Source organism: Artibeus jamaicensis, unplaced genomic scaffold, assembly GCF_021234435.1.
Source record: "Artibeus jamaicensis isolate MK-2021 breed Jamaican fruit bat unplaced genomic scaffold, CSHL_Jam_final contig_525, whole genome shotgun sequence".
Classification (NCBI taxonomy): Eukaryota; Metazoa; Chordata; class Mammalia; order Chiroptera; family Phyllostomidae; genus Artibeus; species Artibeus jamaicensis.
Genome location: NW_026521874.1, coordinates 6145251 through 6168621, shown reverse-complemented (window position 1 = coordinate 6168621; position 23371 = coordinate 6145251). Strand labels below are relative to the sequence as shown.

The 23371-nt window shown below is 54.8% G+C and overlaps 1 protein-coding gene across 3 annotated transcripts in view; it reads right to left on the bottom strand.

The window, feature by feature from the left end:
• Window positions 1-23371, bottom strand: part of TPCN1 (two pore segment channel 1) — a 53269-nt gene that overhangs the window by 8316 nt on the left and 21582 nt on the right. For all 3 annotated transcript variants that reach the window (XM_037133441.2, XM_053669925.1, XM_053669924.1), the window contains 19 exons: window positions 20644-20771; window positions 15673-15849; window positions 15148-15261; window positions 14210-14340; window positions 13261-13349; window positions 11778-11812; window positions 11191-11249; window positions 10886-10985; window positions 8885-9001; window positions 8565-8689; window positions 7780-7828; window positions 7560-7623; window positions 6516-6560; window positions 3789-3845; window positions 3656-3709; window positions 2856-2928; window positions 1835-1942; window positions 755-826; window positions 142-231 (listed from right to left, as the gene is read on the bottom strand). In XM_037133441.2, coding sequence (XP_036989336.2) covers window positions 142-231; window positions 755-826; window positions 1835-1942; window positions 2856-2928; window positions 3656-3709; window positions 3789-3845; window positions 6516-6560; window positions 7560-7623; window positions 7780-7828; window positions 8565-8689; window positions 8885-9001; window positions 10886-10985; window positions 11191-11249; window positions 11778-11812; window positions 13261-13349; window positions 14210-14340; window positions 15148-15261; window positions 15673-15849; window positions 20644-20771 — 1687 coding nt within the window. The remainder of the gene's footprint in view (window positions 1-141; window positions 232-754; window positions 827-1834; window positions 1943-2855; window positions 2929-3655; window positions 3710-3788; window positions 3846-6515; window positions 6561-7559; window positions 7624-7779; window positions 7829-8564; window positions 8690-8884; window positions 9002-10885; window positions 10986-11190; window positions 11250-11777; window positions 11813-13260; window positions 13350-14209; window positions 14341-15147; window positions 15262-15672; window positions 15850-20643; window positions 20772-23371) is intronic.

Here is a 23371-nt window from a genome sequence, read left to right as displayed (position 1 = left end):
CTCACGGGTGCTGTGGCTGGGACGAGCACGCCCCTGGGCATCGTGAGGCGGAGAGGGCCCGTCGGCAGGGGCGAGGCAGGTGCTGGTCTGGAAACGCAGGCGGCCTGGGACTGGAGCGGCGGAGGCCGGCGGGGTACTCACTTGCAGCAGTTGGGGTAGAGGATCCCACAGAAGAATTCCATGCCCACGATGGCAAAGGAGTAGTACAGGATGAGCAGGGTGAGGCCCAGGCTGGGGGAGGGTCAGAGGGACAGGGCGGCTCAGGGCCAGGCCGCAGAGCCCGCCCCCTCCGGCAGCCCGGCCGCCTCGGACCCACGGAGCTGACTGGTGGAGAGGCATGCCCCTGGCCGGGTTTGCCGACCGGGACGTGCCTGGGGAGGGGCCCCGTGACTCAGGTCTGGGGCACAAAATGTCTCGAAGGAGGACTCTCTGAACAGATGCCCCTTGACCAGAGATTCACCCCTTACCTGTGAAGGTAGACTCACAGGTGACCCCTTACCTGTGAACATAGACACAGGCGGTAAGTGAGCTGACAGCTCCCTGCCCTCCCTACTAAATATTTCGGACAGGTCAGTGGAGGGAAGTGCCAGGGAGACCTGCGGTGGTCAGAGTTCGGTCTCCTCGAAGGCCCGTCAGACCCTGGACTTCTGTCCCTTCCGGGCCCCCTCCCCTCCCCCCACTACCGCCCAGCCGCCCACCCTGCGGGCACAGGCCTCGGAGCGCCTGGCCCTGGGGCCCCGAGGCAGGGCAGTACCTGGCCATGCGGGGCAGCAGCTCAAACATGGTGTCCAGCACGTTGCGGTAACGCTTCTTCAGCTTGAACAGCCTGAGCAACGGAAGGAGGCCAGGCCACTTAGACAGGCAGGGCCACCACTAGCGCCTGACGCAGCCCCAGGAGGGAGCCGGGCCCAAGGCCCACTCATCCACCTGACCGCCGACTGTCCTCAGGTAACTCCCACCCTTGGGCAGGGGGAGTGGTGGCCCTAGGACACTGGGGCTGGACAGGCCTGTCCCTGAAGGGACATAGAACCGCAGTGGGTCAGTGTCTTCCTCAGTGAGGAGGGAGCAGTCTGGTGTTCGCCACGGTTTACGCCACGGCAGCCAGGAGGCTCAGAGCGGGCGAGACTTTGCTCAGGACAGCGTGGCACACCCGAGAAGGAAGGCGGCAGCAGCCCACGCCACGGGGGAGCCCGAGTGTGGCGGATCGGTGAAGGACGGGCCGAGGCGTGCGGGGTCTGCTGCAGAGAGCCCCCGCCCCACCTCTCCTCCCAGGAAGGACGGGACGGGATGGGATGGGACGACGGGCACGTGTGGGATCGCAGCTGGACAGCCAAGGGGAAAAGCGGGCTCCTGAGGACACAAAGAGCTCACGATCCCCAAGGAGTGAGGGACCCGTCCCCGGAGCCATGCTGTACAGAGTCCCTACAATGGTCCCTGGGAAAAGGGGGCACCAAGTGAGGGTTTTTCTTGATAAGAGGCTGTTCCAGAACAGCAAGGAGGCCCTCAAAAGTCCCCTTGAACCCTCAGAGACTGTGCCTTCTGGTGTGTGACTATGAGCACATATGTTTCTGTGGCCACGGCGGATAGCGCCAAAGGCAAGTTCACTCGAGCCGTGTTTCTCTTCCACAGTGAGAGGTATGGTGACACAGTGACTAGTCCTAGTGACATGAGGAGGCAGTGGCCCCTGCCTGCTTCTGCGGGGGCTGTGGCAATCTGAGCCCAGGCTTCTGAGTCTTCTGGCTCATTGGTCACCTCCCAGACCAGTCCCCAGGCTTTCTCCACCATCCCCCCGTCTCTGTGCCTGCCCCTCCCTAACCCGGCCCCTGCCCGTCACCTCAGCAGCTGGAGAGGACGCAGAACCACTATGAAATAGAAGGGCTCCATGTTGAAAGCCAGGGCCAGCAGCCCCAGGAAGGCGAACGCCGTGACGAAGAAGTCGAACCTGGGAGGCAGAGGGGAGCGGTCCGTCAGGCCCACCCCGGCCTCCCTCACCACATCTGGCACCCCCCCCATTCTTGTCTCACCCTTCCAAGGCACCCACTCGCCAACCACAGCAAACACAAGAGCATGCCCAGCAGGGTTCTGTGGCCAGCCAGGCGGGATGTAGCTTCCTGCCACCCTGGTGTTTCTGAGGTTGGCGTGGCCAGGTGCCATCATGGCCCATATCTTGGGGGTCTCAAATGCCCGGCACCGCCCCTCCCCCAAAGCCCCCCATTGGTCTAACAGCAGAGCTTGATTGTGCTGGTGACTGTCTGCCCGGATGAGGTCACTGAGGGGAGGGCGGGGTTGGCCAGACCCGACCAGGAGCCCAGGGATCCCTGAGCAGGGCAGAGGCCCCTCCCCTCCAGAGTCCGGCCCTGAGACCCTGGGCTGTGCTTGCTGGACTCTTCTGTTTACTGACCCGTTCCACTCTCAGCCCAGACCTCGCGGGGTAGCCCGATTTCATGGGTGAGTTAACTTTAACGGGCAGTAAGTGACCTCTCAAGGTCTCAGTGGAGCGGGGAGAAAGGGCCAAGTGAGAGGATGGCACTTCCTTCTCTGTGGGCTTCATGGTTTGGGGAAAAGAGCTGAGTCGTGCAGGGGACGGGGTACAGTTAAAGGGCTCAGGAAGAGCCCACCAGCCTCGGGGCCCCCAGAGCCCGTGAGCAGAAGGAACGGGCGTGGGTGGTCGAGAGAGTCAGAGCGGAGCCTGACCCTGGGGGGTCCCAGGGCCATGGGCAGAGCAGCAGGAGACAGAGGCCGTGACCCATCCTCTGCAGCCACAGATGCGACGTGTGTGCTGTGGGGATGTGGGGACAGGGCCAGGGGCTTTCACCGGTGTCTGAGACCAGGGGAGGACCACGCTGTCCACTTACAGATTCCACCCAGAGGACAGGTACTCAATGGGCCCCAGGCCGGCGACCTTCAGGAACAGCTCCACCCCGTAGACTGTGGACAGAGGTGAACAGTCAGCGGTATTCCCGCCACGGCCTCCCACACTGGGCCTGGCCCAGTCCCCTCCTGGAGACCCTTCCCCTGAGGCCGTGTACCCTCCCGACAGCCATCCGAGTGCAGGTTCCTGGAGAGGCCCGGCCCAGGTGCTGGTCAACGGAGGCAACTTGCTGAGAGGCACTCCCTCCCCCGCCGGGAACAGCCCAGCCACCCTCTGTCCACTGACAGGTATTTCCTGCACCTCCTCTGTGCCAGGCATCGTGCTGGGTGCTGGGCATGCAGAATTGAACAACACAGGGCAGTGCCCACTCTACAGAGCTCAAAGTGTAGACTGGGAGGAAGGACTGTGAGTGGGTCATGACCACTCAGGGCTCAGGGACACAAAAGGAGGAGGAGGAGGAGTATCAGTCTGTGCAAAGGCCCTGAGGCAAGCAAGGGCATGGGGAGCTTGGGAGCAGACACGTGCAGGCTGGGGCGTGGGTGGCGGTACTGGCGAAAGATGAGGCCAGAGAAAGGGCTAAAGGGACCCTGTGTAGCCAGGTGACAGGAGGGAGCCTGGGTCTGGAGGACAGAGGAGAACTGTGAACCATGAGCAGCTTGGAAACAGATGGGATGGCACCAGACTCAATTCTGCTGGCTGCTTGGTGAGTGTCCCTGTGTTCGAGCCACGAGGTCCTAGACCAAACGAGAGCTCTCCCAGCCCGAAGCCACGTCACAGACTTACTAGTCAGAAAGACGAGGTAACTCCAGGGCACGTGCTTGGAGAAGAAGTTCCCGCCTGTGGGACAGAGAGGCAGCAGCTCAGGAAGCCGGCCAGGTGGGCCTGCAGGACAGGGCAGTGCCCCCGCCAGGCTCACCTTTCAGCATGAAGGTCTCTGCAAGGACCCAGACGCCGTTGACGGCCACCACCAAGTCTGCAACAGACAGAGAAAGCACAGGTGGGTGTGACGATCGGCAGGTCACACCCGCAGCCTGTGGCTAACTTCTGGGCAGCTCTGGGAGATGCGAAGAGGGGCTATTCCACCCACCCAAGTAACAGGCGGCCTCTTTCCCCTTTGGGCTTTCACCACAGGAGCTAAATCAATGGGTCGTCTTGCTTAGAAACAGCTAAGGGTTTCTACACAAACCCACATCATCACCGCACAGAAGCCAGTTAAGATGCTTCGGTAGGACCTACAGGTCATCCTAAGTCAGTATAAACCGTGAACAACACAGAGGGTTTGAGTATTGGAAGTAGGTGCTTCTCCTTAGACATGTCTGACTTTACAGTGACCGCAGGGTTAGTGAAATGCACGTGCCCCTGGCCTCTCACTCGGCAGTCCCACCGCTAGGAACCCACCCCCGTGAGACACCAGCAAAGACACAACGTGACATACATGGAAGGCTATTCACTCGAGACAGCAAAACATCGGAGACACCCTAATCGATCATCAGGGCGCTGGTGGAGTAGCTATGACATGGTCATGAAAGGGTGTGCTGTCCACTACGAGAAGACATGGGGACATCTCTATATACTATTAAGGAGGGTTGTCGGGGTATATTGTTAACTGGAAAGAGCAAGGTGGAAAAAGTGCGTAAAATATGCTATCATTTACTTAGGACGGGGAGACGTGCTTATGTGCATCTATTTAGTTTTTTATAAATGGAAGGATAAATCACATGAAGAGCTACCCCTTGGACTTCCGGCCAAGATGGAGGCGTAGGTGGAAACACTGTGCCTCCTCGCATAACCAAGTTTAAAGACAACAAAGCTTCAGTAACAAAAACGCAACCAAAACACAGAAAAGTGAACTGTACGAAAGTCCAACAACAATGCAGATCACATGGAGGGTTAGCAACAGGGGAGTGGGAGGAGGAGAAGGGGGGAGAAGGTACAGAAAATAAGTAGCATAGATGGTAGGTAGAAAATGGGGGGGGGCCAAGAATAGTAGGGGAAATATAGAATCTGAGGAACTTGAGACAAGTGAACATAAACGAAAGGGGGGAATGGTGGGGAGAGGGGTGATTAGAGGGGAATAGAACAACTGTAATGGCATAATTAATAAAATATATATTTTTTAAAAAGTTACCCCTTGGAGGAGGCAACAAGATGCAAACAAGACTTCTTTGAAAGATCTGGCTTGGAACCATATAAACATTTCACATAGTTATAAAACAAAGTTAAATGCAAAAGCAATCCCTAAAAGTTAAAATAAAACAAAATAAAGAAACCTATGTATGCCCTGGCTGGTGTGGCTCAGTGGACTGAGCACTGGCCTGCAAACCAAGGTGTTGCTGCTTCGATTCCCGGTCAGGGCACATGCCTGGGTTGCAGGCCAGGTCCCCAGCAGAGGGTGTGTGAGAGGCAACCACACGCTGATGTGTCTCTCCCTCTCTTTCTCTCTCCCCCTCTCTCTAAAGATAAGTAAAATCTTAAAAGAAAAATAAAAAGAAAGAAACCTAAATGTGTATTCAGTTGGTGACGTGCGGACTCGGAGAGGCACCAGGGGAACTTAAAACACGGCGCCCTGCCTGCGGCCCCTGGAGTGGCGTTTCCGGCAGCCGCATCTCGGGGGCTGTGTGGTGTTGGTTCTCGGCCACGGCTGTGTGTGTGCTGCGGGCGGAAGCACATGAGCAGCCGTGTCAGTGTTGCTGGGAAACCAGGTTTGGAGCCTGGGAATCCAGACAGGAAGGGGTGCTGAGGCCAGGGGGCATCTCCACAGTCCTGAATGTGAACTACAGATATCAGGATAAACTCACAATACAGCTTATCTTTAAACACACCAAACCCTCCCCTCCGTCCAGGGAAAGGCTTTAGAAACAAGAGCGAACTCCATGCAATGCACACCTCCAGCACCTCGGACTGTGGTCGCTAAACCCCATCTCCCACAGCAAGGCCCAGAGCTCCTGAGAAACACGGACTCCCGTCAAGCCCCCAGGTTAGTGCTGTCCAAGAGAACTTTCTGTGGCAACGGAAATCTCTTCATCGGGGCTGTTCCATTAGTCACTAGCCATCTGTGGCTACTGAGCACCTCAAGTGTGGATACTGTGCCTGGGAAACTAAATTTTTTATTTGAATTAGCTGACATGTAATTAGCCACCCGAGGCTAGCGGCTGCCACACGGGACAACACAGCTCTAGAGAAACTACCGAATTACAGGAAATAAGTGACAGAGGAAACATAAAAACAAGACTGAAGGACACACAATCCTGCTTCTTCAACCACGGATTTCAACAGGGAGAAAAGGGATGGAGGAGGAAGCTACAGATGAAAACAGACGTGAGCGACCTAACCATCAGTCACACTCTGTGGTTAGTCACACTCTGTGGTTCTGGAATTTGCTTCCAAAACTCCAGGTCTAGAGAGGATATAGTGAGCCAGAGTGAGGGGGCAGATGCGTAAGAAAGACCGGCCATTGGATGGTAATTAGGTTGGGTGATGGGCACACGGGGGTTCACTGTATTCTCCCCACTTGTACACGTGCTTGGAATTTCCTATAATGAGAACTCAAAACCGTGACTGCAGTACCCATCTCCTGCCTCCCGCCTTCTGGAAGAGTGAGACTCAGGAGGAAAGGGGCCCAGCGCTGGGGTTTCACACTTACACATGAAATACTGAAAGGCTTTGGACTTCACCAGGATATTAATTCCTATTGGAAGAGAGGAAATGTTAGCACCGACATGTTCATAGGCGAGTGCGCCTTCCCCTACTCCCTCGTTCATGTCTGAAAGCAACCAGGGTGCTCACACCCAGGGGTGAAATGGCAGGGCCTGTTCTGCCTGCTGGTGACACTCAGACACCTGGACACGACGACACGGACCACGACTGCTCTGGGGCAGCCTGGGCAACCCGGGGCCGGGAGGAAACAGAACAAAGCGTCGATGCTCACTGCTGACACCTGCATTACTGCTAGCCCGGGCCCGGGACAGTTTATTCAACCAGTTGGGTAACTATCATCCCAGTAGAGCTGACAACCCTCTAGAAAATATGGGCTGAGGCTGCGCCCAGGCCCAGGCTGCAGGCTTTCTGCGTGAGAAACTCCCTGTAAGCTAACCACAGCCCCACACGGAGGCTGCCCCACTTCAAAACTGGCAGTAAACAAAGGGGCGGCTATTAGGTAAATAATGTGGGCACTCCGATTTAAAATGCTCAGATTTTATCCTATGCAAGACATCGTATACATGAGGCATAAATCCTGCCATAGGAAGATGGGAGAGATACACTGTTAGACAGAAAGGCAGGTTTCAGAACAAAATATACAAGGTAATCCCACGACTGCTTCTTAAAAGCGCAGGAGAAATAACCGACATCAGAGGGAAACACGTTAGAGAATGAACAGTGGTTATGTCCGGGTGGGAAATTTTCATTTTCTTCTAATTACCGGACTTGGTCAATTTTCTTTAATAAATGAATGGTCCACAAGTGTCCTTTGGTTTGGCTTTTAAGTTACCAACTTCCGTCCTAGTCTAACACGTGTTTCCCTGCTGGGACAATCGCTCTCTGTGTCTTTTACGCACACAGATATTCGCTCACACACACACTCACACACACGCCCTCTGAGCCCATGCTCCTCCAGGCCTCGTCTGTGCTCTCTGGAAACTTCCATCTGTCTCCAGCTGCCGGGACGCCATGTTCAGGTGAGCCTTACCTTTGAAGATGAGGAATGCTGTCCTGGGAAGCTCGTCAAACCAGTGTTCTCTATTTCTCTTCGCCTGGCCAGGAAACAGGGCCGTGGGAGAGGGCGTTAGGACCAGCGCCCAGAACTGCGCTGCTCCGGCCAGGAAAGAGCTGGACCTTGGGGGCCTCCTGGCTTCATGTGCACGTGGAACCCTCCGCCCGCCCCTCCCTGGTCTCACTCATGTACTCACCTTCCACTTCAAGGCGGCGACTTCATAGATATCGTAAAAGTCCTTCAGGCTGCCGCAGCAACATGAAAAGGAAAAAAATCCGGATGCCCCCACTGAGCTTTACCTCTCTCACCTACGTGCCTGTGGTCGCCTTGACGGGTGAAGGTGGGGAGGGAGGAGGGGACATCCGGGAGTCGGAGACTTCAGTGCCCAGGGCAGGCTGGCCTCCTCCTTCCTCTAGGGGCTTGGTCTGCGCTGAGTGGCAGCTTCACCCCTGGGATTACTCCAACTCTTACACGGACGGTGAGTGAGCCCGTTAGCAGAGGGCTTAAGGGAACAAATGGGCTGAGAGTGTAGCCCAAACAGGGCTCACACACTCTCGTCTCTACAGCTGGCCGACTTCAAGTGGAAAAGAAGGGTTTGGTCGCCGGCAGTCCAGAAAAACAAGACTGCCCCGGAGATCTCGGGGCCAGTCCTCTGAGGCTGTGCAAGGGGTGTGTGTGTGTGCGCGCGCACGCACACCCCCTTCTGTGGATCTACTAGAATACAACCACCCCACCTCACTCTTAGCTCGAAGGTGAGCAGCTGAGTCAGTCCATTTCATGACCCAATACATTCATTTTTTGTCGACTCAGCTTCAATGAAATCTGAGTGGGACTTTTGTCACTTGCAGAGAGGCTCCTGAAGAATACGGTCTCCATGTATAAGAATCTCAAAGAAAACTAAAGTCTCTAAGACTTTAGTCTTGGCAGGCCCCTCTCCGGCCTCACTGGGCCACAGCGCCCCCACCTGGCCTGTGCTCTTACCTCAGCAGAGGCGTGTTGCTCTGATTCAGGGCCTTGAAAGTCAGATAGCGCTCCCCAGCGCTCATCCGAGGCTTGTAGAAGCGCATCAGGCCCTCGAACTGCCTGTAGGAGATGCCAGCAGGCTTCTGGGGACAGAAAGGATGTCAACGTCAACACAGAAAAATACAGAGCCTGGACTGCCCCTTCCCTTGGGAAAACTACTCTGGGTGGCCAGCGCAGCCAGGACCCCAGGGTGCCCGGCTCCTTCCTGCCCTCCCAACATCAGGCCCAGGGGGGTGCCCAGGGCAAGGGGGAGGGAGCAGGGGCCCACTCCTTCCTACCCGCTGGCTGATGAGCAGGCGGTAGGCGTGCTGGATGGCGGTTCGCTTATGCAACAGCAAAGACTTGAACTTGCGCTTCTCGATGTCATTGAAGGTGTCAAACACCACAGCCAGAAGCTGTGAGGGAAAAGCAGAGAGACCTGGCTCCCATGCATGGCAGGACCTCAAGAAGTAGGGACTGTACCTCTGCCTCCAGAGGGCGCTCTTCCAGAAGGGGCTTGGAGTAACCCTCCTGCCTGCACCTCCTGGTGCAGTAGTTTGTCTCCAAGTCCCAGCAGGGGAAGGTCATGCATTGTCACTTGCAAATTTTCTCTCTTCAGATTCGTGAAGACATTATCATTCCATTTCCCCCGGGGACTTCTCTCTACCTACAGCTCCTCCCTGACTGGGCAGTCTCATGAAGTGAGAAGGAAGCAGGGAAGAGCATGCTGGGCCCTAAGCCCAGTTCAGCCCATGAGCACCCTGTGCCCTCCTGACCAAGGAGCGGGGAGGAGCATCACATGCCAGAAGCTGCCTCAGTTCCATGCCCTTGCTCCGTCCTGGTGGGTCACAGCTTCACGCACTGGCCCCTAAGGCCTGCCCCTTGAATGCACATCATTCTGGAACTGCCGAATTCCAAGGTCAGCGTGTTAACAACACAGTCTGCATTACCAGGGGCAATGGCAGGATGGGAGCAGAATCTGCAAGAAGCCTTTTTGGAAGCATTTTCTTTTTGTTTCAGAAATATTTGGGGAGACACTCTTGCCCTTCCCAGCCCTTCAAACTGCAGCTACCCCATGGTTTTTTTCCCTTTTAGTTTAAGAAAAGGTCAGCTAAGTTTTTCTGTAAAAAGCCAGATACCAACTATTTTAGGCTCTGAAGGCCAGATGGTCTCTGTTGAAACTATTCAACCCTGCAGTTGTAGCATGAAATCGGCCACCAAGGATGCGGAAACCAATGGGCGTGGCTGTGTGCCAATAAAACTTTATTTACAAATGCAGGCTTCGGCCCACAGGCTGTGGTTTGCAGACCCCTACCCTGAACTTTAACAAAGTAAAATAAATCAATTATACATAATACATTGCTATGATTCAAAACTAACTAGAGAATATAAAAATGATACTGTATATAAAAGCGATATCCGACACATTTCTTTTTGGTTTTGAGGAATTCAAAATTTTTTTTTCTTTTTTAAGACTTGCAACTTTTTAGATTTCGCACGTCTTCTCCAGAGAAAGCGTTTTCTATTTCTAGACGGGGCCTGACTACCACGATTGCTGTGAGACGGCTCTTCAGAAGTGTAAAAATAACGCGAGACTTGGTAAAAGCCTCTCCCTGATAATTCTGGCACTGACGCGTGGTCTTGGCCACGGCGGAACAGCGATGGGCCGATGGGAGGGACCCGCCTGGTGGCCGGCCGAGACTCCGTGAACACCTCCAGAGCGCCCAGTGTGCACAGGACTTCGCATGGTCCTTAACGGAGCGTGTCTGGCACTGCATTTTCTGACGGTTTGTGATAAATGGGGTGTGAATCCGCAGGCACCCCAGGGCGCGGGGGTGCTGGGACTGAGGGGTTAAGAGCAGGGCTTGGACTCAGGCCGGCTCGCCTGACGCCTCCGGCTGTGCAGCACGGGCACGTCACTCTGTCCATCCGGCCCTCAGTTTCCTCATGTGCACATCGAGAATCATACCCAGGCCTCCAGGGTTTCTGTGTTACATCATTTAATCCACTTTGCATGGTGCCTGGGTAAGGCTTCCTAAGTGCCAGCGTTGAGAGTTATTATATTGTGCATTTGCTGGGAGAATGAAAACGTCCCCGGGGACCCCTGGCTTAAACTCTAGAGCTGCCAGCAGCAATGACGGCAATAACCCAGGGAGGCTGCAGGGCGTTCCCCGCCACACTGCGCTTGACTGTGGTCTGGCTCCCCGGCCCCCTGCTGGTGGTGGTCCCTTCTTTTCCATTCCCATGGTGCCCGGCACTGTGCAGGCCACTGCAGCGGGGCATGAGACATGGCCACTCACCAGGTTCATGATGAAGTACAGCTCGATGGAGAGGTACACGATGAAGAAGACACAGGACCAGGGGTTCCGGGAGTAGGAAGGCATCATCACGTCTGGGAAGCTGCATTTGCGGAGTGTTACCCGCAGGGCCCCGTGTCTGCCTGCCTCCATCTCCTCTCGGGCATCTCCCATCTCTGCCTTCCCAGTCCCACCCCACCCTCCCCGACTCTCAGTCCACTGAGAGGCCACTCTTATTCCCCACAGCGCCCCCAGCCACTGGCTGGGCACTGGCAGAGGGCAGGAGCCAAAGCAGAGCTGAAACTCACTTGGCGGTGGTCAGAAGGACGAACAGACTGACGATGCTGCTCTCCAGGGTGCTGAAGTACTGTCCGGAAAAGGAGGCAGAAGGGCATGCTGGCGCCAGCCCGAGAGCAACGCCAGCCTGGAACGGGCCATGATGGGCCACCTGGAGCACCCAGCCCCTCTCCCTCCACACCCCACCAACTCTCCCTCCTCCCACAGAATCCCTGAGGGACGAGCAGACATGGAGGAAGAACTCCGCCTTCCTGAACCCTGCTTCTGGCAGAAGTAGACAAGAGACTTTGCGACTTTTCTCCCAGGGAATCACACACTTGCACAATTACCTTGACTCTCCCTCACTGAAACCTCCAAACATTCCCATGTTCCAAATCTGACCCTGGAAACATGATTCTCAGGATGGACTAACATGCCCCTAGCGCTCAAGGAAGGAAACGGCTCAAGTCTGGGTAACGGGGACCTTCAGGGGCCATGAGCAGTGATGAGAAGCCAGGCAGGGCCTCCCTTCCTAATGTAGGTAGGGAGCTGTTCCAGCCGCCTTGCCAAGGGGGAAAAGCCTCCCATAAAGAAACAGAGAAACATGGTGATTACTTACGGGGTCTGAAGGATTAGGGGAGAACAAGTAGAAACCTAGAAGGTAGTAGAAAACAGATTGAAAAGAGGGTTAGGGCAGAAGTCCCAAATCCAGATGTCAAAAGGGCTGGATCAATAAACATAAATGAGAGCAGTGGGCAGGGGGAAAGCAACAGGGAGCGGTGGGGACTGTGGCACTCTGAGGAACATGTGCTCTGCCTGATGGGAACAGGTGCTACTGGGCACTGGGTAAATGCAGCTATTCAGAAATGTGGCCCAAGTACCATCAAGTCTGGTATGAAAAGGGCAAGAAATCTGTATTTTTGTATAAAAAATCTAATTTTAAAATGTCAGCTCCAGATTTTCAGACCAAACAAAACTCATGCATTGGCTGGATTTGAAATCCAGACTGCCGGTTTGCAACCTCTGGTTTTGAGAACATGACGTCCAAGTAATAATTCCACAGGGGCCCCACGGTTCCCCCACAGCCAAGGCCCCTGGGATGGGGACACCGTCAACGTCTTCCCTCTCGGAACGGGCTACTCCCCTGGTCCCTCAAAATCCTGTAGGAGAAGTGAGAATGCCTGGCCTCAGGGTAAGTCAGCCCCACCTTGGAGCACAAGGAAGGTTCCTCTGAGAGTGGGTGGAAGAGGAGCCACAAGCTCAGGACAGATCAGTCACAAAGGCTGGGGGCGGGGGGTGTGTATGGGGGCGCGGGGGCTGGCCTTGGAGTCGGAGCACTGGGGTTCCACGGTCATGGGTGCACCTCGGGTCCCCTCCTCTCACCCCGGGACCCCGCCGTCTAAGCCCTAAGTCTGCCTGCAGGTGCCACACAAACACTTGGCTTCATCGGAAGAGGCGAGGCCTCCTCAGGGTGACGATGGCCGTGACCTCGCTTTTCTATCTAGTGACACTGAAGTGTGCAGACCCTAATGTGCTCCATATGCCAGAGAAACTCTGATGCGTGTCCACCGGGAAACACACGAGGGTGCTTACTGTGATGTGACTTGTGAGAGTGAAACATGCCACCCACAGAACGGACAAACAAATCTGGGTAGATTCACTCCACTCCATGGAAAGAACGAGTGACGGCTACACGGGCCAACATGAACACACAACAGATAACCAGTACTGAGCAAAGAGCACCTTGCAGAAGGGGACATGCTCATTATGTAATCATTTATACAAACTTCTTGAACATGCAAAGCAATAAGAGCATGTGCATGTTGCTTAAGGAAATGCAAATATAAAGTGAAACCATACGGACTCGCATGGCAACGCTGAGTTTATGACGCAGGTAGTCCCGGGGGGGGGGAAACTGAGCTCATAAGGGTATGAAGGGGGCTTCCACTTTACTTCTAGTTCTTCATTTCCTTAGTGGAAGTGCCTGGGTGTTTATATCATTTGCAGAACCTGTCTGAACTTCCAAAACTGTCCAGGTACAATTTTTCCCCCCGTGACTTTGCTTTCAGAGACCGCCTGGGCCTAGGGCGCAGGGAGCTCACCAAGGATGGCGAAAATGATCATGAAGAAGAGCAGCAGCAGGAGGATGTCCATGAAGGGCGGCAGGGACTGGAAGATCTGCCGAAGGTTGCTGGGGAGACACGGGGGCCAGGAGGGGTGAGTGAGGCGAGGCAGAGCAGGGCCCAAATACGCGCTTACAGAGACCGGGTCTGGTGCTCCTGACTCACTCAGTCCCACTGTGCCCCAGCTTGTGACATCATGGATAGCATTGTCCCGGGAGATTTCTACTCAGCAGGTGACCCGAAGAGGGGAGATGGGGGTAGCACCAACCGCCACCTCCTCCTGCCCACAGAGTTCAAGCAGGCGAGTGCACGCCAGAGAGGGAGGGAGCAGCAGGAGGCCAAGAGCACGGCCTCAGGTGCAAAGGTCGGCTTCCACAAGAAGTGGGACGCGTGAAGACAGTTTGGGGCTCCCTGGTTCTCAGACACTTGTGTCCAGCTTTGAGGATGGGCGCCAAGAATGAACTGCTGGCCCATTCTTATCAACACCCCAGCCAACAGACGCAGTCTTCAAAGCTAAGTTGAACCCTGGGCTGATGGTCTGGTTTGAGAGCAGTCCCCTGGTCTCGGGGGAGGCACCAGGACAGGCTGCCGAGTCATGTGGACTTTCTGGCAAGTTGCCTGCTTTAGGTGATGCTGCTGCTGTGTTTGGGCACATACTGTGCTTAGGGAGAGGGGCCAGGCCCAGAAAGCTGTGAGTGAGATGGGGTGGAGCCTGGGACCTGGAGTCAGGAGACCTAAACTTCAGCTGGAACCCCACTGTCCTCTCCGTGTGGGTCGAATGGCAGAGGGAAGAGTGTGTGCTAAGATTCTCCCAATGTGCGGGATGGACCATATTGCTACTGGACTCCCTGGGTCCTGCTCCGCTGGCTCAGAGGCCCATGCCGGGCCATGAAGAACCTGTGTGAGCAGCTCCTCCCCCCGGCCTTACCGCCGGACGCCACCGCAGTACCGACAGTCCACCAGGAAAATGCAGCGCAGCGCCCTGGTCACCCGCATGTGGGACGTCTGCCGTACCAACACCACGATGGCCTCGATGAACTGCACCACCAGCACAGAGGTCTGGGGGCGGAGAAGCACAGGGTACCGTCAGCTTCTCCACCCAGACACCCTCCCCAAAACCCTAAACTCAAGGCTGGCTAGATACTGCCCACTCTGGTCTGGAGGGGCCCATCCCTTCTCTCCGGGGCCCTCCCCCAACACCAAGCAGCCCATGGAGAAAAGCCCGAGGTTGCGGGCACCAATGTGTGTTCCCAGAACAGTGAACCCCAGAGGAGAGCTCCCAGCCAGCTGCTCAGACGGCATTCACGGGGCGAAACTGCCACTCTGCCCGGCCATGTCTACCTGCCCCTCCTTTCCACTCTCCTGACTCCACGGTGAAGACCCCTGAGGCAGGTGTGCAGAGCACCTTGATCTCTGATTCCTTGAACCCTTTCTCTGGACAGACAAGTGTGAGTGCTTTTTACACTGCAGAGCACCGCTCTGATGCATTCCTACTTGTGCTTCTCTCTGTTGCACAGAGAGAACGTGTACAATGCTGGCTACAGATCAGCGTGGGCTTGGAGGCCACGCAGACCTAGGGTTGAACCCCGTTCTCTCCGGGACGTAGATCCCGTTCTGTGCTGTCTGGCTGGATGAGAACTAGGAACAGTAATGCATCTCCCTCCAAGGCTACCGGTCCAGTGCTCAGCACGCCCCACATTCGGAACCACATTAGCTACTGTCACCATCACCGTGACCCTCCGGAGCACGGTGAGGGCAGAGACCCAAGGTCACACTTCAGAGCATGGGGGGATTTGGAACTGAACTGAAGAGACAGGCTTGAAGGTGACACGGGAGGAAAAAGCTACAAGGAGAGGGACACATCACCTTGACCATAGTCCGTCGGTGCCGGACGAAGGTGTGGAGGCCCAGCCACCGCAACTTCATGCAAAGTTCAAAGACGACCACCGTGAGGGCGAGCAGCTCCAGGGTCGCGTGGACCTGCAAGCGGAGGGCGTGCAGACGCGGCGTCAGCGGTCCCCTGTCCTCCCCACGGTCGACTACACCGCCTGCCTTTTCCTCTGAGGGTGGACAGAGTGGGTGGCACTGCCATCAGGGTGCTGCCCACCTGGAGCCGAGGTGCAGGCACTGGTCCCAAGGGAGGCAGCCGGACGGCGCCCTCCCTGGGATTTCCGAGGGAGCAGAATCACGGACGGACTGAGGACCCCAAGCAGGACCAGGGAGTCATCGCTGCGCCCGAGGCCCCCGTGACCTCCCAGGGCCTGCGTGTTTGAAATCCACTCCCATTGTCTGCCCTTCCAGAATGTTCCCTCTCAGGCTTGCTTTAGCTCGAGGACAGTTTCTGGTGCCTGCCCCCAGAGAGCAGGGGCTCCCGGCCGTGTGGACACTCACGTAAATGCCAAGCCGCAGCGCGGGGACGGCGGGGGCCTCACACAGGGACAGCAGCAGGAGGAGCAGGGCGGTGGACAGCTCCATCAGGTAGAAGAGGTGGTTGTGTGCGAAGAGGTAGGCCGCCAGCGCTTTGGCGTTCTTGGGGTGGGTGAAGAACTTGTCGTTATTCTCACCTTCCTGAAGAAACAAGAGCCACATGGTGGGCAAGTCTCTGAGACCCAGCACCAAGGATGCGCCGAGGGCCCGGCGGGGAAGGAAGGGCCTGGGCGGGTAAGAGAAGATTCAGACCAGAGCGGGAAGACGATGGAAATTCAGAAGTACTATGGCGGCAAAACTGCTCAGCACCCGAGCCTCCCCCTGGCCTGCTGAGGGGGCTAAAAGGACTGGTTCCGTCCAAAAAACCACTCGGAGGGATCAAAGGTTAAAAAGGGCAGGGAGAAGAGAGCAGTGGGCACACGTGGTCCCTTTGGAGGCCGAACCCTCACTCTCAGAAATGTCACTAGAATGTAAAGCTTGGCGGGGGAGGGGTGGGGGAGATTCTGGGGTAAACAGGCACAGCCCCCCACCCCACCCCCTGCTCCTCCTTGGGTAACACTGAGAAGTCCCTTCACCTTCTCCAGCTAGCAACGAGATAATGCCAGCCCTTCCTCACAGGGCTCCCCTAAGAATAAACTTAGGACAGTGTCTGGTACACACAGCAGGTGTTTAATAGATGCTTGGCAGGATGAACCATTTTTGCAAGAGACTGCTTCTCCGGGCCCAACCCAGGCCGGTGACTGTCTGGCAGCCAGGAAGTGGGGAGCTCTGACCTTGACTGTGGGTTGCAGGGTAACTGCGAGCAGATCACTTCCCTGAAGCTGGCTACGTCACGCCCTCATTACCAACAGACAAAGACCAACCGCAGACTCGGCAGTGGCAGGCCCCACAGAGGGAACAAACATCCCGGCAGTCAAACAGAGGGCAGGCGTGGCAAGCCTCGCTCTCGGTGCTGTGATCTGCGCACGGCTGTGGTTTTCTGCCACGGCCGCCGTGGCCGGGGGACACCCACGGTGGCCCGGAAGCCTCTGTTTTGGATTACTAAAAAAGTGCAATGCTTGGAAAAGCTCTTTGCGCGAATAGCCAGGAACGAAGGTCTGACTGGAGGAAACCGCGGCACGGGGCCTCGGCTTCTGCTGCGGGACTGGGAGCAGCCGCAGGAGGTGGGGAGGGCAGGCTCCACCAATAGGGACCGAGTGAAACAGGACCCGTGTCACTGCATTCTGACCCAGACCCCAAGAGAACACTGGCCTCGTTTCTCGGCTGCTGATCGTGAATGAGATTAAGAAAAACAAGAAGGCAGGCCAGTTGTCCGTGACTTCCAGGGCTTCTCTCTCTACTCCCTGGGACGGAAGCCCACACAGAAAAGGAGAATGTCTTGAAGGCCCTGTAACCACTGAGCATGTGGCTCCCGACAGGGAGGGAGTTAACAGATGAAGTTTGGGAAAAGGCACTGCAGGGGCCAGGCGTCCTTAAAGCAGTGAGGGGCCGGTGACCCAAGGACGGCAGCAGCCTGGCTCGGGGTCTGCGCCCGGCTCAGCTGTAGAGCAGGAAAAGGAAGACCGTCTGACCTGACAGCAGCTAAACCCGAGTTCTGCTTTGATTTTTTTTAAAAACAAATGCATTTTTGGTAAAAATCATGCAAACAATTCATAGGATTATGTAGAAGGTTGTGAAAACTCCATCAGCTAATCACCTTTAACATTGAGATGAACAACTTTCTGACATGGGTATCTGTGCAAAAACACGCAGACACAGGTATACACTGGTGGGTGGGTGGGTATGTGTGTGTGTGTGTATACACACAGTTCTATATGTGCCCAGCATGTGGGTGTGAATGTTATACAAAAATTGCCAAGCCGCCACTGTTGTTCGGTCACCTCTTTTCCTCCAGCTGCCGGCTCATTTGCAAGGAGTACACGTGGTATCTATTCAAATAGAAATGAGGCAACGACATATAGAAGAAAGGAGGTGATTTGGAGGCTGGACAGACACGGTTTAAGCCCACGCTCTGGGACTTAGTAGCTGGGTGGCTTTGGACTCAGCCCCTCTGAGTCTCAGTCTATAAAGTGGGAGGTGACTGAACCACCTCCAAGGGCTGTTAGAAAAATTAGCAGTGCCCACTGAAATATTTTTATGACCAATAGTCCCACCTGCTTAAGGAAAGAAGAAATTATGGGTTTCTGAAAAAACCCCAGGTCGTTCTAATTCTGGGTTTTCACCCACCCCATCCTCTTATCTAGCACCTGTTCAACCTGGGAGAAGGTGACAGTACCTAGAGGGACCCTGGGTGACCCTGTCAGGTCAGCAGGCAGGCCAAAACGCCCCTCAAACATTTCTATAGCCTTATCCTGAACCAACTCTCACTGTTGAGGAGCACAGCTGTGACACTGTAGAAAACCTGGAAACATACAGCCAACTGAACGACCACCAGAAAAACGTCTGGTTTTAATTGAACTTTAAAAAAATAAAACAGACCAGGGACTTCCGCCAAGATGGAGGCATAGGTGGAGACACCGTGCCTTCTCACACAACCAAGTTTAGAGACAACTAAATATTAGCAACAGAAAACACAGCCAGAACACAGAAAATTGAACTTTTTGGAAGTCTGATAACAACAAATTCTTCAGCCTGACCGGTAAGAGAGGCGAAACCAGCAGCTGGCGGAGCGGGGTTGCACAGGAAAACTCGGTCAGACGGACTCAGGCGTGTGGAATCCAAGCGCAGGGTTGGACCTAGTGAGCGACCGAGCGAGCAACCGCGGGGAAACAGCGAGGGAGCAGGGCTGCGGGTTGACTGTGGTGGCGCATTTGTGCACAGATAGACAAGCAAGGGAGTGGGCGATTAGACCGGGACCCAGCGGGTCCTCACAGCAAGCAGCAGGGAGGGCGCCGCCATTTCCCTGCACTGACCACGCCCCTACATACAGCGTCACAACCCAGCAACCTGGGAGTCCAAGGCTCCGCTCCTCACACTTAAACGGCACGAGCACACCAAAAATGGCTCAAGAAGATCTCAAAGCCCCAGAGCCTATAAATCTAAACGATGAAGAAATAGCAAAACTCTCAGACGCAGTTTAAAACACTGGTGATCGGGATCCTCACAGAACTGGTTGATTATAGCCACAAATTAGACAAATATATGAAGGCGAAACTCATTGAAATGAATGGAATTGCACAGGACACCAATAGCAATGAAAAGGAAACTGGGACTCAAATCAATGGAGTGGACCAGAAGAAAGCAAATAATGGCCAAACACAAAAGAGTCAAGAAGCAAGAATTCAAAGAAATGAGGAGAGTCTTAGGAACCTCCAGGACATCTTTAAATGCTCCAACATCCAAATTATAGGGGTACCAGAAGGGGGAAAGGCACAGCCACCAGTGGAAAACTTATTTGAACAAATAATAAAGGAGAATTTCCCCAATCTGGCACAGGAAATAGACTTCCAGGAAATCCAGGAAGCTCAGAGAGTACCAAAGAAGTTGGACCCAAGAAGGAACACACCAAGGCACATCATCATTACATTAGCCAAAATTAAAATGAAGGAGAGACTCTTAGAAGCAGCAAGAGGTAAGGGGACAGTCGCCTACAAAGGAGTCCCCATCAGACTGTCAGCAGATTTCTCAAAAGAGACCTTATAGGCAAGAAGGGGCTGGAAAGAGGTATTCCAAGTCATGAAATCCAAAGATCTACAACCAAGATTGCTCTATCCAGCAAAACTTTCATTTAGAATGGAAGGACAGATAAAGTGCTTCTCAGATAAGATCAAATTCAAGGAGTTCATCATCACCAAGCCCTTATTATATGAAATGTTAAAGGGACTTATCAAAGAAAAAGAAGTTCCTGGCTGGTGTAGCTCAGTGGACTGAGTGCGGGCCGGCGAACCAGACAATCGCGGTTCGATTCCCAGTCAGGGCACATGCCTGGGTTGCAGGCCGGTTCCCTGCAGGCCACTTCCCAGCAGGGGACACATGAAAAGCAACCATACATTGATATTTCTCTCCCTCTCTCCTTCCCTTCCCCTCTAAAGATAAAATAAATAAAATCTTAAAAAAAAAAAAGAAAAAGAAGTTAAAGAAACATGAACAGTGAAAGGACAACAAACTCACAGTTATTAACAACCACACCTAAAACAAAAGCAAACTAAAAGGACAGCTAGATCAGGAGTGGAAACATAGAAATGAAGATCTCAAGGAGGGTTAGCAACAGAGGAGTGAGAGGAGGAGAAGGGGGGAGAAGGTACAGAAAATAAGTAGCATAGACAGTAGATAGAAAATAGATGGGGGGGGCAAGAATAGTATGGGAAATACAGAATCTAAAGAACTTGAGACACATGTCATAAACTAAAGGGGGGTAATGGTGGGGATGGGGGAACCCATCCAGCGGAACCCAGTGGGTCCACCCAGTGCTTGCCTTAGGTGAAAGTGTTTTACACTCCCTTTGTACTTAAACTTACTGGAACAAGCATGTACTACTTTTATAAAAAAGGCTTATTTTTGTTAAGAACAACAATGCCCAAATATGAAACAAGAAACACAAAAGCCGCAGCAAGTTAAATAGGAAAGGAATAAAGACCTCTACGCTCCCCACGCTAGGTCAGCAAACCCCTGCTACAGTATGAAGTATATGAAGGAGAACTCCCTCCCGAGAAGTGGAGGGAGTGCCTTTGAGGAGGGAAGGTGAGGCAGAGAACACCAAGGGCACAGGCTCAGGGAGACTCACGGGCAGGTGGAGCCACAACTGGGGTCCCGTGACAAGCCCGTGGCCATCGCCCTTCCCATACAGGCACCGTTGGCTCTCCCTGTTGTACAGGTGAGAGGCTCGCGCAGAGAACAGAAGCTGCAACTGAATTTCTGGGCATCGAACAGAGCCCCGGCTCCCTACTCCACCCACAGGTACCGAGAAAGGCCAGGTCCCGGCCCAGGGGCACTCACCTGGAGGTAGATTGCTGCCTCTTGGTAATTCATCTCCCAGTTGTGTCCAGGGGGGCTGGACGGGAAACTCTCACCCTCTGAGCTCAGGCTGGGGGGCCGGAAGTCGTGGATGGCATGGCTGCCTCCATCTGCATAGGAGGAGAGAGAGGTTCACGTACGACCCCAGGCGTAAGGGAAGAAAGCCACTGTTCCCTAGAAGAAGCAAAGGCTGGCAGGCGCCTCTCGCACTCAGACTGGTCTACCATTATCGGTAAGTCGGCACTCCACTCCGTGTGGTAAGAAAGCCAAAATTCGCGTGGCTAGTTAAAAATATTTTTCCTGCTCTTGTTAAGTGAAGAAAGCAAGTGCAAAAAAGTGCATACATCTTGTGTGTAAAAAAGGGAAGAAACAAGAAAACATACTGCTATCCACTTTACCAGAGGAAAAAACACAGGGGAAAGCGAAATTAGAACTCAGTGAGACTGGGTACCTACAAGGGAGGTGGGGTGGAGGTAAAAGAGTCACGGAAAGGAAGTGATCTTTTTGTTTACTTTTGACTTTTGGAGACATGTTAGTATTCCACTGAGTGAAAGAATAAAATAATTGGATTTGTTCCTTGGTATAAGGTTGTCCGTTGCTGCTGCCTGCCGACACCAATGTCCTTTCTTCTCTGTTTCCCCATCTGCCTTTGGAGAACATTCTTTGGGCCAGGCTCTGGCTGATTCCACCCCTTGGCTCCGGGCAGGTGGCACAGGTGTGCTGAGAGCCCCTCACCTCCCCTGGACAGGGCCGGGTGCAGGCATGCGTGCTGACCCAAGTCTGGCCAGCTGCTGCTGGTGGCTGCCACCGCCACCGCACGGGGAAAGCCTGCGTGAGAAGGATGCCGCCGCAGAACGCGACAGTGACAGAGGCACCCACCCGGGCTGCAACCCCGGGATCAGGCCCGGCCCGAAATCTACCTCTGAGCACTTCCAAAACCTGAGCCCGTAAAGATCCTTTTATACTTATGCCTGCTTGTCACAATACTTAGTGTCTCCACTGACACACGGTCATCAGTGACACCTAGAAATGACTGTCAGCTCGTGAACTTATTGGGAAGAGGAACATCTACCCTGAGAATTCGGTTCCCCACAATCCACACTCCTAATAACCCCGGGATAGGAGGAGGAAGAACCCTGCTTCAAACCTACTCTGTGGCAGGTTTTACTTTATTTCCGAAGACAGCCACCACATTCCCTTTCGCCCCCCCTGCCCTTCTGGAACCTCCCGCTTCCCTACCAAGAGGTGGAGCCTGTGTCCCTTGTGGCACCTTGGTCAATAGAGCATGGAGGACGTGAGGCTTACGGCTTCTGAGGTCATACAAATGCTGCCCCCCTTTTCTCCTGGGACCCTTGCCCTTGGAACCGTGCTGAGGAGAGGCCCATGAGAAGAATCAGGTCCCTCGTCCACGGCCCGGCGGAGCCGTTAGCCCACAGCCAGTGCCGACCTGCCCGCCAGCTGAATGAGCCGTCCCTGCTCCGGTGAGGGGTCCAGACTGGCACGGGGGGGGTGCCCCCACTGCAAGTTCACAAGCGAAGTAAACGAGGCTGTTGTTGTAAGGCACTAGGTTTCGGGGCGATGTGTTACATGGCAATCGAATTATAATGTACATAACTGAGTACTCTATACCAATCAACCTATTTATTCCCACGGCAGTCCTGTGAAGAAGATAATAGTATTCATTGCAATTCAGACGTGAGGAAGTAAAAGGCTAAGGACCTCTCTGACGTCGTGCAGCTGGCGAGACACGGGGCTGGGGGGCCGATCCAGGCTGGGTAGCTCCTAAGTGGGAGGCTGCATGTCTCTCAAGAACTGGAAACCCAAAAAAGGTGACTACAGGGTAGTGCTAAAGGACCAAAAATTAGCAGCAGAAGCCACCAAAATGGAGTTACAAGCAGGGCAAGGGGCGCTGGCTGCCGCGTGCACTCAGGAATGCTGGCCCGTCGCTGCCCAAGGCCAACATCCCCTGACTGCGATCCCAGTGCCCCCATTTCTGAAAGAACTAAGCCCTAGGCGCAGACAGGAGGTCAAATCACCTTCCTCGATCTGCCCGCGCAGGCCAGGGAAGCTGGAGCCTCAACGTGACCGGGAAGCAGGCGCAGCCACGGGCAGGCAGCTGGACGGTGCCGCCCTCTCTCGCCCACCACGGCAGGAGCCAGGGTCCGAGACACGGCCAGCCTAGGTAACACCGTAACAGTGTCGGTTCGGGGTGCAGGCGTCCCGTCACTTTCCCAGCACTCACTGCCCCCTCTGCCCTCTGATTTGTTTTCAGATCTTTAACTGGTCGCCTTCTGCCACCTCCCAGGGGTCCGCCAACATTGCCCTCTCACAGGCTGCCTTTGGCTCCCCCTGGGAGGTCACGTCACTGTCACCCTCTGTCTCCCTCACACTGCTTTCTGCTTCCTTCTGGGGCTGGACCCCTTCCCCGTTCCCTACTGTGTGCTCAATTACCTGTGGACCTGTTCAGTGCCTGTTTCCCTTGGGATGTCAGCCCGTGAGGGCAGGGACTTTTGTCTTATTCGCCGAGGAGTCCTGAGAGCCCAGAGCGGTCTCAGGCACGAGGTAGCAAGTGCTGACAAACACCTCTGGAAGGGAAGCTCTTGCACACTCCTGTGCGGATGCTTAAACGTGGCCAGCGGCCGGAGGGCACAGCGGGTGTGACAAGCCGAGCCTCCAGCCAGCGTGCAGGGGCCCGAGGGCGTTCAGAAGG